Below are 12171 nucleotides of genomic sequence, written 5' to 3'. Positions count from 1 at the left end.
CTTTTTAAAATAGGAGATATTATAGAATGTTGGTATGCCAAAAGGAGTGATTCAGTCAAGAGGAAGGAATGGATACAGAAGAAAGAGGGGCTAATTATAGAAGCCACGTCCCTTGGTAGGTGTGGGAGACAATCCAGTGCATAATCGGAGGAGTTAGTCTTTGAAAGTATATGACCACGGAGTGGTTGGCTATGTGTGGTGGAAGAAAAGATAGTTAGAAATGAGGCATTCAAAGAACTTAAAGGCCATATGTTAAGATATTTAAAGCCTTAAGACTGGATGCAATTACTAAAGATATGAGTACAGATAAACAAGAAGTTCAAGGACTGAACTCTAGAGCACCATGATGTTAACATGTCTGTTTATATCACAGATTATCTATAAGATATGACTTACACCTAAAACAGTGACTGTGGTAGCAATGGGGAAAAAGACATTAATTCAGAATGAGAAGGAGTTAGTAAGAAGATTGATTGATGACTATAATGTGAAAAGGTATTAGGAGGCATTATCTGATGGCCTGCACTTCAAAGACAATGAGATTTTTGAGGGAGGAAGTTTTGGGTAAGAATTTCTTTTAGATCAGAGTTCATTCATTACTAGACTATGCAAATTTGCCAGCATTTAAAATTTCATTAAATTAATGTGAATTAATGCATCTAGGCTCTAATCAACAGTGCCTTCCACTGTATCAGAAAAAGAGACACATTATATGCCTTTGGCTAGAGGTACACTACACTACCTAGTCTTTCAAATGAAAACAAAAATTGCAAAAATGAGACTGAAATCTGATCACATCTCTAGATTTAAGAGTGGGTTAGAAATTGTGCATTATTGCTGCTATGCGGAAAAACAACATTGATACTGTGGAATCCTCTTTAGCATAGACTAACTGGTTTCTTCAACAAAAGAATGTAAGAAAAACAAACAACAGAGTTGGAGGAGTAACCTATGAATTAGAAGAGACGTAAGGGACAAATCAACCAATTACAATATATTGATTGCGTTTGTATAATTAAATCTTCTGATTGGATATTTGATGACATTCATGATTTTTGATATTTATACATGATAACAATATTGCATATTATGCATACACACATATATTCTTTAAGTTATCCTTTAGAGATATGTACAGATTTGTTTACAGAGGAAGTGAAAGCCAAATTCAATGTGAAATGATGATTGAAAACATACACTTTTACAAAGTTAATAACCAAGACATTAATTACCTTAGACTCTAGAATGTTATAGAAAATTTGACTTATTCCATATGTCCATATATAAATAAGAAAAGCACTATCAACTCAATAAACAGGGGCAAAAGACACAACATTTTCTACGAAGAAATGTATATAGTGTTTTGCAAGTGTTGGAGAATATATAAATCCACCAGTTTTCTGAAGATTTTAGCACTGCCAAACTTTCTTTGGAAAACAGTTGGCGTTATCTTTTCAATTGGAACGTGCACAATAACTGTGACTCAGCAGTTATACTCATCAGTACATATCAAGGAGAAAATCTTGCCATATAGAAGAATGTTCATATTAGTCCATTTTTACATTACTATAAAGGAATACTGAAGGATGGGTAATTTGTAAAGAAAAGAGGCTTAATTGGCCCACAGTTCTGCAGGCTGTACAGGAAACATGGTGCTGGCTTTTACTTCTAGTAAGGGTCTCAGGATGCTTACAATCATGACAGAAGGCAACTGGGAGCCAGGTTGTCACATGGTGAGAGGGGGAGCAAGAGAGGAAGGAGGAAGAGCTAGGCTCCTTTAAACAAGCAGCTCTCTCAGGAGCTGAGCAAGAATTCACTTATTACTGAGGCAATGGTGCTAAACCATTCATGAGGGATGGATCTATCCCCATGATACAGTCACCTCCCACCAGTCCCCATGCCCACCATTGGGAATCACATTTCACCATGAGATTTGGAGGGGATGAATATACAAACCATATTAATGTTCACAGCAGCAAATAATAGCAACATTGTAGAGACAACCTAAATACTCTTTAGTGGTAGAGTAGATGAATAAACACAATAGGATATTATAACAATGGTCAAATCAAATAACTATAGCAAACACAACAATAGGAATGAATCTCAATAAAATAACTACTGGAATATTACATAGAGCGTGATACCTGGTTTTTAAAGCAAAGAACAGTTTAACGTATATATGAATTTGAATTATTCAAATATACAAATATATGTATGTAGAGAGAGGGGATACACACATGCATATGTACGTATATAAACTGAATAAAAGAGGTGGGAAGGAAAGGATTAACAGGGGTTTCATGATGACAGCTACATTGGGTGAGAAGCAATGGGATGGGGAAGGCGGATCCCTGTATGAATTAGATGGAAGCTGTTGTCAAGGTCTTGGCCTTTTGTCTGAGTGATGGGTTTGTAGGTATTACATTATTAAAAATAGTAATTAAATAAAAGATCATTCATGGACTACTGAAGACAAGTGTCATGAACCAAGCATGATTGATACATTTCTATGTAACTGAGTTCTAACTAAAGAAAAAACTTATGTGTATGTAGCTACGTAAATAATATTCTAAAATCTCGATAGATTTGATCACCAAAAAGGTGTACTCCTATATGTTGATTTTTGGCTAACTTTGGAAAGATTTCTCTTTTTTTTTTATTTTTGTATACTATTTTATGTGGCTATTGCCTAAAAATGAATATAACTTGGTCAACTGGAAAATGCTTAGGATTTTTCTGGATAATTAATTTTTTTTTTTTTTTTACCAATTAGAAATGCTGTTTCCGAAAAATTTTTAAAGTACATTAGTTTACTTCTCTGCTGTACTAAGAAAATGATACTGACATGTATGAATGATTCATGATTGAATTTTTTTATAATGCTTCAATGTACTTGTATTTTAGAGAGCACAAGAGATTTGACTTACTCAGGCCAGGCTTAGAGCGTAATCCTGGAATTTGCCTTTTCCACTAAATCCTTAATGTAAAACTGTCTTTTTAGGACTCCTTCCTTATGAAATTTGTTTCCCTTTGTCCCTACTCCATCTGGTTAGGGGTGGGGGACAATGGGAAATTTGATTGGTTGAAGTTTTGCTGTAATTTTGCTATGACTTTTCAGTTTTAGATTACTCTGGTTTTGGCTCCAAGCACTCACATTATTTAAAAGTGCTAATTTATACATTTACATAAATACCTACTTTGTTATAGGCACTCTACTAAATACATATTCATTAATCAAATTATTGTAATAATAAAAACATATAATTACAAACTGAGGTGCGTGTTCTGAAGCTCAGGGGAACGCATCTGTGAGTGCAAAAAGGTGGACTTAGGAAGTCCTGGACTTAGGAAGTGACTTTTAAGCTGAGATCTAAAGGATGATTAGGGCTTAGGTCCTAGTATAGGATTCAGGTCAGTGAAAACAGCTTATACAAAGGAGCTGTAGCAGGAGGAGGTACAGCATGACTAACACTGAAAAATGTAGTGTGACTCAGTGTTGTGACTCAAAGGTGAGACCAAACAACAGAGATGGCAAGGGCCTGATTTATTCAGGACCTAAGAGCAATGGGAAACCTCTGAAGATTCTAAATTGAGAGGCTACTGGAGATCATATTTGTGTTTGAAGAGAATATTTAATGTCTGTCTTTCTGGCTGAACTGTAAGCTCCACGAGTAGACACCAACTTTTGGTCTCACCGAGTACAAGTAGGTACTCAATAAATGTTGTGTCACCATTTAGTAGCTTAATGTCTGGCAGACAGTAAGTGCTTAGTAATGTTATGGTTTTCATTGCTCTAGACTGGCTTTTAGTGTAAGACAGTGGCTGCTAAGGATTTAGAGGTTTCATGAAATAATTCATTCCAAGAATATTTGTTGAATACCTGTGATATACTCAGAAATTGCAGCTAAATTTATTTATTAGAATGTCATCACTTCTTTTCTTTTGTGCCCCATCTAGGATGTACAGAGCACAAAAGTGATTGAGAATTGTTACTAAATCAGACCAGCCTACAGTGAGGTGCTACAGCAGATGCACCTGCCCTACGCTATTCACTTTGGTGCTTATAAAGATAGCTTTTATGAAACTATTTCTTCTAGAGTTCTTGGTTTAATTACCTTTCCAAAGTTCATTTGAAATAGTCTCAATTCTTCTTCAGTCATATTCATTTATTTTATATAAATTAGGATACCTTGCCATGTTTCTTCCCAAAGACTAATGATTGCCATTAAAAATATTTCTTCTGGCCAAGTGTGGTGGCTCATGCCTGTAATCCCAGCAATTTTGGGAGGCCAAGGCGGACAGATCGCTTGAAGTCAGGAATTCGAGACCAGCCTGGCCAACATGGTGAAACCCTGTCTCTACTAAAAATACAAAAATTAGCCGGGCATAGTGGTGCATGCCTGTATTCCCAGCTACTCGGGAGGTTGAGGCAAGAGAATTGCTTGAACCCAGGAGGTGGAGGTTTCAGTGAGCTAAGAACATGGCCACTGCACTCCAGCCTGGGTGGCAGAGTGAGACTCTGTCTCAAACAAAAGAAAAAAAAAACAAAACTAATTTTAAAGTCTCCAAAACTTGGTTTGGTAAAATTGTGTATAGGGGTGTAAGTTGTAGTTTTTGGGCAAAAAAATTTTTTATCAAATAAAGCTAATTTTTTTTTCTTAGTTTTTAATGTGCCCAGCTTTGGATGCCTAGAAACACAGACACACAGACACAGACATAGACACAGACACAGACACACACACACACACACACACACACACACACACACACACAGAGTTAATTTTTCATGATGGGAATTGTTTAACATTTACAAAAGTAAAGCGGTGAGACGACCTCATGTATGTCTTATTCAGCTTCAACAATAGTCAATTCATTGTTTTATCTGTTTCTCCCCATTTCCCCTATGCCAGATTATTTTGAAGCAAATCTCAACATTATCTTTTTAATCTGTAAACTCTTCAGTATTTACTCTAGAAAATACTTTTTAAATTCTAAATAACATAAACATAGTATCATTATCACATCTTTATTAAAATAATTAACAACATTATCCACCACTAATCAGCATGTAGACTTTCCTGATTGTTTCATAAATGCTTTTTTAAGTTGGTTTATTTGAATCAGAATCAAAATAAGTCTATTCAGCATAATTGGTCAATATGTCTCCTGAGTTACTTTTAACATATAGTTTATCCTTTGCCTTTTTTTCTTGCATTTTGTTTGTTGAAGAAATGGTCATTTTTCACTTTCTGGATTTTGCTGAATGTATCTCTGTAGTATCATATTATGTGTCCAGGAAAATATATATATGTTTTACAGAAATGAGGTCTTGCTATGTTGCCCAGGCTGGTAAAATACTGACTTTAGAAGATATGTTCCACTTAACTGCCAACATAATGCCTATGCTTTTCAAAATCGGTTCCATAAAATCATGTTGAAGATCAGTTATTTTCTTTTCTTAGCACTTTCATGTATATTCTGTTTTAGTTTGTTTTACTGTCAATTCCCCAAAACATTGCCCTGAGCTCAGGTGATTCTCCCACCTTGGCCTTCTAAGGTGCTGGGATTATAGGCATGAGCCACAATGTCTGGCCCAAGTATATTTTCTATTTATCTTTAAATATGTGATACCTCATCTCCTTTGACTGTAAACAAATTTTTGTTTATATGGAAAAAAATCAATGCTTAACTTAGTTGTTGAAGAGGGAAAGATTTCAAAAATTATGTAAACATGAAAGGGAGAATGTGAAGGAATGGCCATCAGCCTCAAGAAATAGAATAATTTTGTAATGGTCCATGTTTATTGCTCTGTGATTATTTTGATAACATATAATTTGTTGCCTAAAGTATTATAAAACATTGAAATAGAAAATTGTAGCAAGACTAGATATACCAGGTTGATTTTGGTTAAAGTAACATATTTCGTTAACTTTTTTTTATTAACAAAAAAGATACCAGGTGATCAGCACTCCAACAGATTTTTTTATGGTAATGGAATATGTGTCTGGAGGTGAATTATTTGACTACATCTGTAAGCATGGACGGGTGAGTAACATACTATCTGGTATACTAAACCTCTAAACTAATAAAAAAGAAAGTATTGGGAAATAGCACAATGCAAAGATATCTTCAGGGTTGAAGTCGCTTTTATAATAATGCTCAACTAAACATATAGAGTATTAGACAAATTTTCTTTCTTAAAAAGCATACCTTTTGAAATACTGATTTTGGAAAACATGTTCCACTTAATTGCCAACACGATGCCTATGCTTTTCAAAATCTGTTCCGTAAAATCATGTTGAACATCAGTTATTTCCTTGTCTTAGCACTTTCACGTATGTCCTGCTTTAGTTTGTTTTACTGTCAATTCCCCAAAACATTGTGCACATTTAATAATATTAATTGAAATTTAAATATTAGTGCTTAGCAACGAAGAAAAACTTGTCTATTGACATGTTGAGCTTTGACAAGCTTTTGGTTTGTCTGATTTGTTGAGAATTCCAACATAATTCAAGCTTGCTTAATTATATGTAGCCTGATTATGAAACTAAAAATCTTGTTAAATAGATGTATCAGATATTATTATTTTTTTTTTTTTTGAGACAGACTCTTGCTCTGTTGCCCAGGCTGGAGTGCAGTGGCGTTATCTCAGCTCACTGCAACCTCTGCCTCCCGGTACAAGCAATTCTCCTGTCTTACTCTCCCAAGTAGCTGGGACTACAGGCACATGCCACCATGCCCGGCTGATTTTTGTATTTTTAGTAGAGATGGGGTTTTACCATATTGGTCGGACTGGTCTCGAACTCCTGACCTCAGGTGATCCACCTGCCTCAGTCTCCCAAAGTGCTGGGATTACAGGCGTGAGCCACCATGCCCAGCCCCAGATATTCTTAATGCAGTTTCTTTTATGCTTGATAGGTTGAAGAGATGGAAGCCAGGCGGCTCTTTCAACAGATTCTGTCTGCTGTGGATTACTGTCATAGGCATATGGTTGTTCATCGAGACCTGAAACCAGAGAATGTCCTGTTGGACGCACACATGAATGCCAAGATAGCTGATTTTGGTATGTAACTCCAGGGTTGTTCAGAAATGTACTAGCTACCTTTTAAAGCATAACAATTCATTGAAATAAGAACTTTCCATGTCAACCTTGTACATTCTGTACCATGGAAAGGTATTAGCTGAAATCTCCTCAGTAGCTTTTTCTATTCACTTAAATACACTTTAAAAATGCAGATACCTCCAGAGAAGTTAGATGGCTGTCATCAAGATAAATCCATTCAATCTACATTTTCTCCTAAGGAAATGATGCATAACTGTTTGTTTGTTTGTTTGTTTGTTTGTTTGTTTGTTTTGAAGAGAGGGGAGAAGTCCCAAACTTCTTTGAAAATCTCATGAAAGTATGGGCACTTTCCCTGATGAATGCATATAAACCGAGGTACCTGAAAATTTGCATGCAGTTGGAAAAAAACCCTTCTGAATTGATCCACAAAGAGGTCCTTAGGGTAACATCTAATAACTTCATTAGAGAATGGTTTTTGTCAGAGGTAAAAAGCACATAAAATGTGATTTTTATACTCCAAACACTTTCTGGGATAAATGTATGTGGAAAGGATGCCTTACTAGGGTATTTGAGAAAAAGACTAGGAAATGAGAGATTAAAGAGAGAGATAGAAAGGTACCAGTTATTGTTGCCTATTTGTGGTCTATACCTTGTCTTTAATCTAAAAACTAGGAAATCGCTTTCTCTATTTCTCTTCCTTGTCTAAATCGTGAAACTTATTTAGTACTATAGCTCAACTAGATTTTTGGTTCAATAGATTATTTTTTCTATGTTGAATTAAATATTTCTAAATTAACTTTTGAAACATAATCTCTTTATGAGTTGGGGCCCATCTGGTTTCTAATTATAGAATTTAAAGAGGCTTCTGCAAAAAAGTAGTAGTCTGTATTTTATTCTTTTGACTATGGAAAAGGTAAATAATATTTTGATGTTTTCATGTTTGGGAAAGTCAATATGCTTCAGAATAACCTCATTTGTGATGGGAATCAACATTTTTATTTAGAAAGGAAATTTAGTTTCACTCATACATGTGATGTGCTTTAGTTTTTTGTTATAGTGTAAGCACTCTGAGATGGTCTCTTTCCAGTTAAATGCTTTCCACTGCCTTTTTTTTTTTTTTTTTTTTTTTTTAGCACTAAAAAAAACCAATGACGTATGCAGGATCAAGGACTTGAAATTTTGCTCATATTTATATGACTTTATCTACTTTTAAAAATATCTAGCACCAGGTAAACATTACTTTTATTTTTAGGATTATCTAATATGATGTCAGATGGTGAGTTTCTGAGAACTAGTTGCGGATCTCCAAATTATGCAGCACCTGAAGTCATCTCAGGCAGGTAATAATCAGTGAAGCATAAGCTTTTTGTAATCTTGAGGTCATTTTGATAACATTTAATTATAATATATTCTCTATGGAAGGTAAGATTTTAACAGGGTAGAAATGAATTGTTCATTTATTTTTCCATTGTTAAAGGGATAATGGTTATATTAAAAAATGTTAAACATTTCATTTAGATGTCATTATATACTTACGAAGTTTTCCCATTAGAAAAATAATCGAAGTGGATCCTGATTTAACATATCTTTCGTTTTACAAAAGTGCAGATAAGAGAGTAAGAATTTGCTAAATTTAAGCTAGTGCCATTATTTATTTATTAGATATAGTTCTTTAATAATACCTTGCGTATTTTCCGATGTATATAGAGCATTGTTTTATATTTTGTCTTTGGAAGAATGAGATTTTGGGGGACAATATTGTTTCATGAAATTAAACTACAAGTAGAGATTGTGTAGTTACTCATGTAAGTTATTCATTGGTACATTATAAAAATGTTTATACAGATTGCAATGGTAAACTCAAGTCTTTCTACAGTGATCAACGTGTGATTTTGAAAGTTAACAGAATCCTATGAGAGAAAATATGATAAACGTATTATTGCAAATAGCAGATACAGGATTATCTTAGTCCATGTGGGCTGCTATAAGAAAGATACAATAAAGTTGATGGCTTATAAACAACAGAAACTTATTTCTCACAGTTGTGAAGTCTGGGAAGTCCAAGATCAAGGTGCCAGCAGGTTTGGTATCTGGTGAGGGTCTGCTTCCTAATAGACTACCGTATGTTCACTGTAACTTCACATGGAGAAAGGGACAAGGGATCTCTCTGGGGTCGCTCTTATAAGGGCACTGATCCCATTCATGAGAACTCTGCACTAGTGACCTAATCATCCTCCTAAAGTCCCCACCTCCTAATACTATCTCCTTGGGGGTTAGAATTTCAACACATGAATTTTGGGAGGACATAAGCATTCAGTCTATTGCAAGGAGTTTGAAGAATACAGCAAATGATTTCCAGTGTGGCTGCTAGATTTATACTCACACGTGGCATTCATACCATTTCTTTTGGAAAACAATCACCATTTTTTATATAAACAGATTATATTCTTTTCATTAGAATAGTAGAGATTTACTTTGTTACCACAGACCCAGGTTTGAGTATGGTAATATGCTATCATGGGAATTGTAATGCTGTCGAAATGTAAGAGAAAAAAGGAATAATACTATAAGCATAGGTTATCTGGATCAAAGCTAATTTTAGTCATATGAGCTAGGAGGTGATAAGAGTGGAAATGGTAAGTACTCAGGATAATGTGATACAGGATACTGTCTACACAGTACTAATAAAGTACTTTAATGTTTTCAATCTCTCTCTATATATATATGTATAGACACACACACACACACACATATATATGTATATATATATTTTTTGAGACAGAGTCTTGCTCTGTCACCTAAGCTACAGTGCAGTGGCACAATCTCAACTCACTGTACCACCTCCTGGGCTCAGGTGATCCTCCCACCTCAGCCTTCTGAGTAGCTGGGACTAAGGTGTACACCACCATCCCTGGCTATTTTTTGTATTTTTAGTAGAAACAGCGTTTCACCATGTTGCCCAGGCTGTCCTCAAACTCGTAGCCTCAAGCAATCCACCCGCTTCAGCCTCTCAAAGTGCTAGGATTACAGGCGTGAGCTACCGTGACCGGCCTTAAATATTCTTTAAAGGTGTGCTGGGGTAAAAATTCTATTACATGTGTATATTATATGTATATTTTCTTTCTTGTAATAGTTCTTTGGGAAAAAGATTTAACCTATACACCATAGTATTTTTTCAAGTTCATGGTCATCTACTTTGTTCCCCTCAAAAAGCAACCACAGAAAGTATTATATTTTTTAATTAGTATGTTTCAGTTAAATGAATTTGTGACAAATAAAAATACCCTATTCACTTGGCAGACTTGAATAGTAGTTGGCTAGCCCCTTTACTCTCTTTGAGGAACAAATATTGAATACTGGGGAGCGGCCGTGGACTTCATTAAAGACCTTGGAAATGAATATGTACTGAATGTAGACTACCTATATATAGAAGTAGGGCACATAGAGAGGGAAAAAGTGATACTTGCATTTCAGGTTTGTGTCGTCATCTTTTTTCTTAGATTGTACGCGGGTCCTGAAGTTGACATATGGAGCTGTGGTGTTATCTTGTATGCTCTTCTTTGTGGCACCCTCCCATTTGATGATGAGCATGTACCTACATTATTTAAGAAGATCCGAGGCGGTGTCTTTTATATCCCAGAATATCTCAATCGTTCTGTCGCCACTCTCCTGATGCATATGCTGCAGGTTGACCCACTAAAACGAGCAACTATCAAAGACATAAGGTGATTATTCTTTTTGTTTCTGTTCTGCATATTTTCTCATAGGAATAATAATAACGTTAATTGAATGATTCTCCCAAAGTCTCATTTCCTGCCCTCACCACCTCACCCCTAGTACCAGTGCTTCAGCCACATTGAACTTGTCCTGGTTTCTCAAACCTAACATAGATTTTATGCCTTCATGTCTTTGTTTATATTATTCATTTTGCCTTGATGCCTTTTCCGTTTTCTTTTTTTGACCTGCTAGACTTCCATTCATCCATTAAAGTTCATGCCACCCCTTTTGTGATTTCCACAGGTGCTTCCGTTTCTGTTTTATCAACATTTTGTTAATGCTTTTATTATTTAATTCTCGTCCAGGATTTAGTTGTTTCTCAGTGTGTCTTTTTTCTCTCTTAAATTATGATACCAGGGTAGACAGTGTGTCTTACTCATCTTTGACTATAGAATGCTAAAAGGCCTGGAAAGATGGTATGCTTAGAAAGTGTCTGAAGAAATTTCAAATGGAGAAATAGGGTGAGATTTATGTATTTTACATATGGTTAAAGACATAAAGCATAAAAAGTTTTGCCAAGTTTTTAAATTCAATAGCTGCTAATCGGCTTACTGTGAAGGCTTTTGTGTCACGTGAGAAACTTTGGAAAGTGCCATTGCTGATGCGCCTATGAATATGACCTTTGTATATCAGACACCTGTATATAGTAGGAAGATGATTCATTGCATTCTGCCTATGACTTATCAAGGCATGTTTCTTAGAGGTTTTATGTTCTTACCTGAGATTTCATTCATGTTTGTTTACAAACATGTTCTTTTGACATCTTTGCAGAACTCTTCCCCTTTTCTTCATTAGCCAGCAAAGATTTTTTTTTTTTTTTTTGGCAGGGTCTCACTCTGTCGCCCAGTCTGGAGTGCGGTGGTGTGATCACAGCTTACTGTAGCCTCAACCTCCCAGGCTGAGGTGATCCTCCCTCCTCAGCCTCCTGAGTAGCTGGGACTACAGGCACGAGCCACCACACCCAGCTAATTTTTTCTTTTTTGTATTTTTAATAGAAACGGAGTTTTGCCATGTTCCTCAGGCTGGTCTTGAACTTCTGGGCTCAAGTGATCCACCCACCTTGCCCTCCCAAAGTGCTGGGATTACAGGTGTGAGTCATTGCACCCAGTCCCAGAAAAGACTCTTTTGAGACCTCTGACCTCTGAAATATTTAAATGATGGCTGAGATAGCTGTTTATGTGACTGCTGCTGATTTCATGCAGGCAAGGACTGATGATTCTTTTTGCATTTATGTATCATTTTCTTTTCCCAGCCTTTCTTCAGTGTTCCAAACCCCATGCATAACAATGTAAAAGTGTAAATTAGCCACCAGATTTAATTATGAAAAT

The 12171-nt window shown here is 35.6% G+C and overlaps 1 protein-coding gene across 4 annotated transcripts in view; it reads left to right on the top strand.

Annotated features, from left to right (window-relative positions):
• PRKAA2 (protein kinase AMP-activated catalytic subunit alpha 2) overlaps positions 1-12171 on the top strand; it is a 61342-nt gene that overhangs the window by 38500 nt on the left and 10671 nt on the right. For all 4 annotated transcript variants that reach the window (XM_045370295.3, XM_045370304.3, XM_065521867.2 and 1 more), the window contains exons 3-6: positions 5955-6048; positions 6922-7066; positions 8319-8406; positions 10567-10791. In XM_045370295.3, coding sequence (XP_045226230.1) covers positions 5955-6048; positions 6922-7066; positions 8319-8406; positions 10567-10791 — 552 coding nt within the window. The remainder of the gene's footprint in view (positions 1-5954; positions 6049-6921; positions 7067-8318; positions 8407-10566; positions 10792-12171) is intronic.

This window comes from Macaca fascicularis, chromosome 1 (assembly GCF_037993035.2).
Source record: "Macaca fascicularis isolate 582-1 chromosome 1, T2T-MFA8v1.1".
NCBI classification, from domain to species: domain Eukaryota; kingdom Metazoa; phylum Chordata; class Mammalia; order Primates; family Cercopithecidae; genus Macaca; species Macaca fascicularis.
Note: the sequence above shows the minus strand (reverse complement) of the source record. Positions and strands in the feature narration are given on the sequence as shown.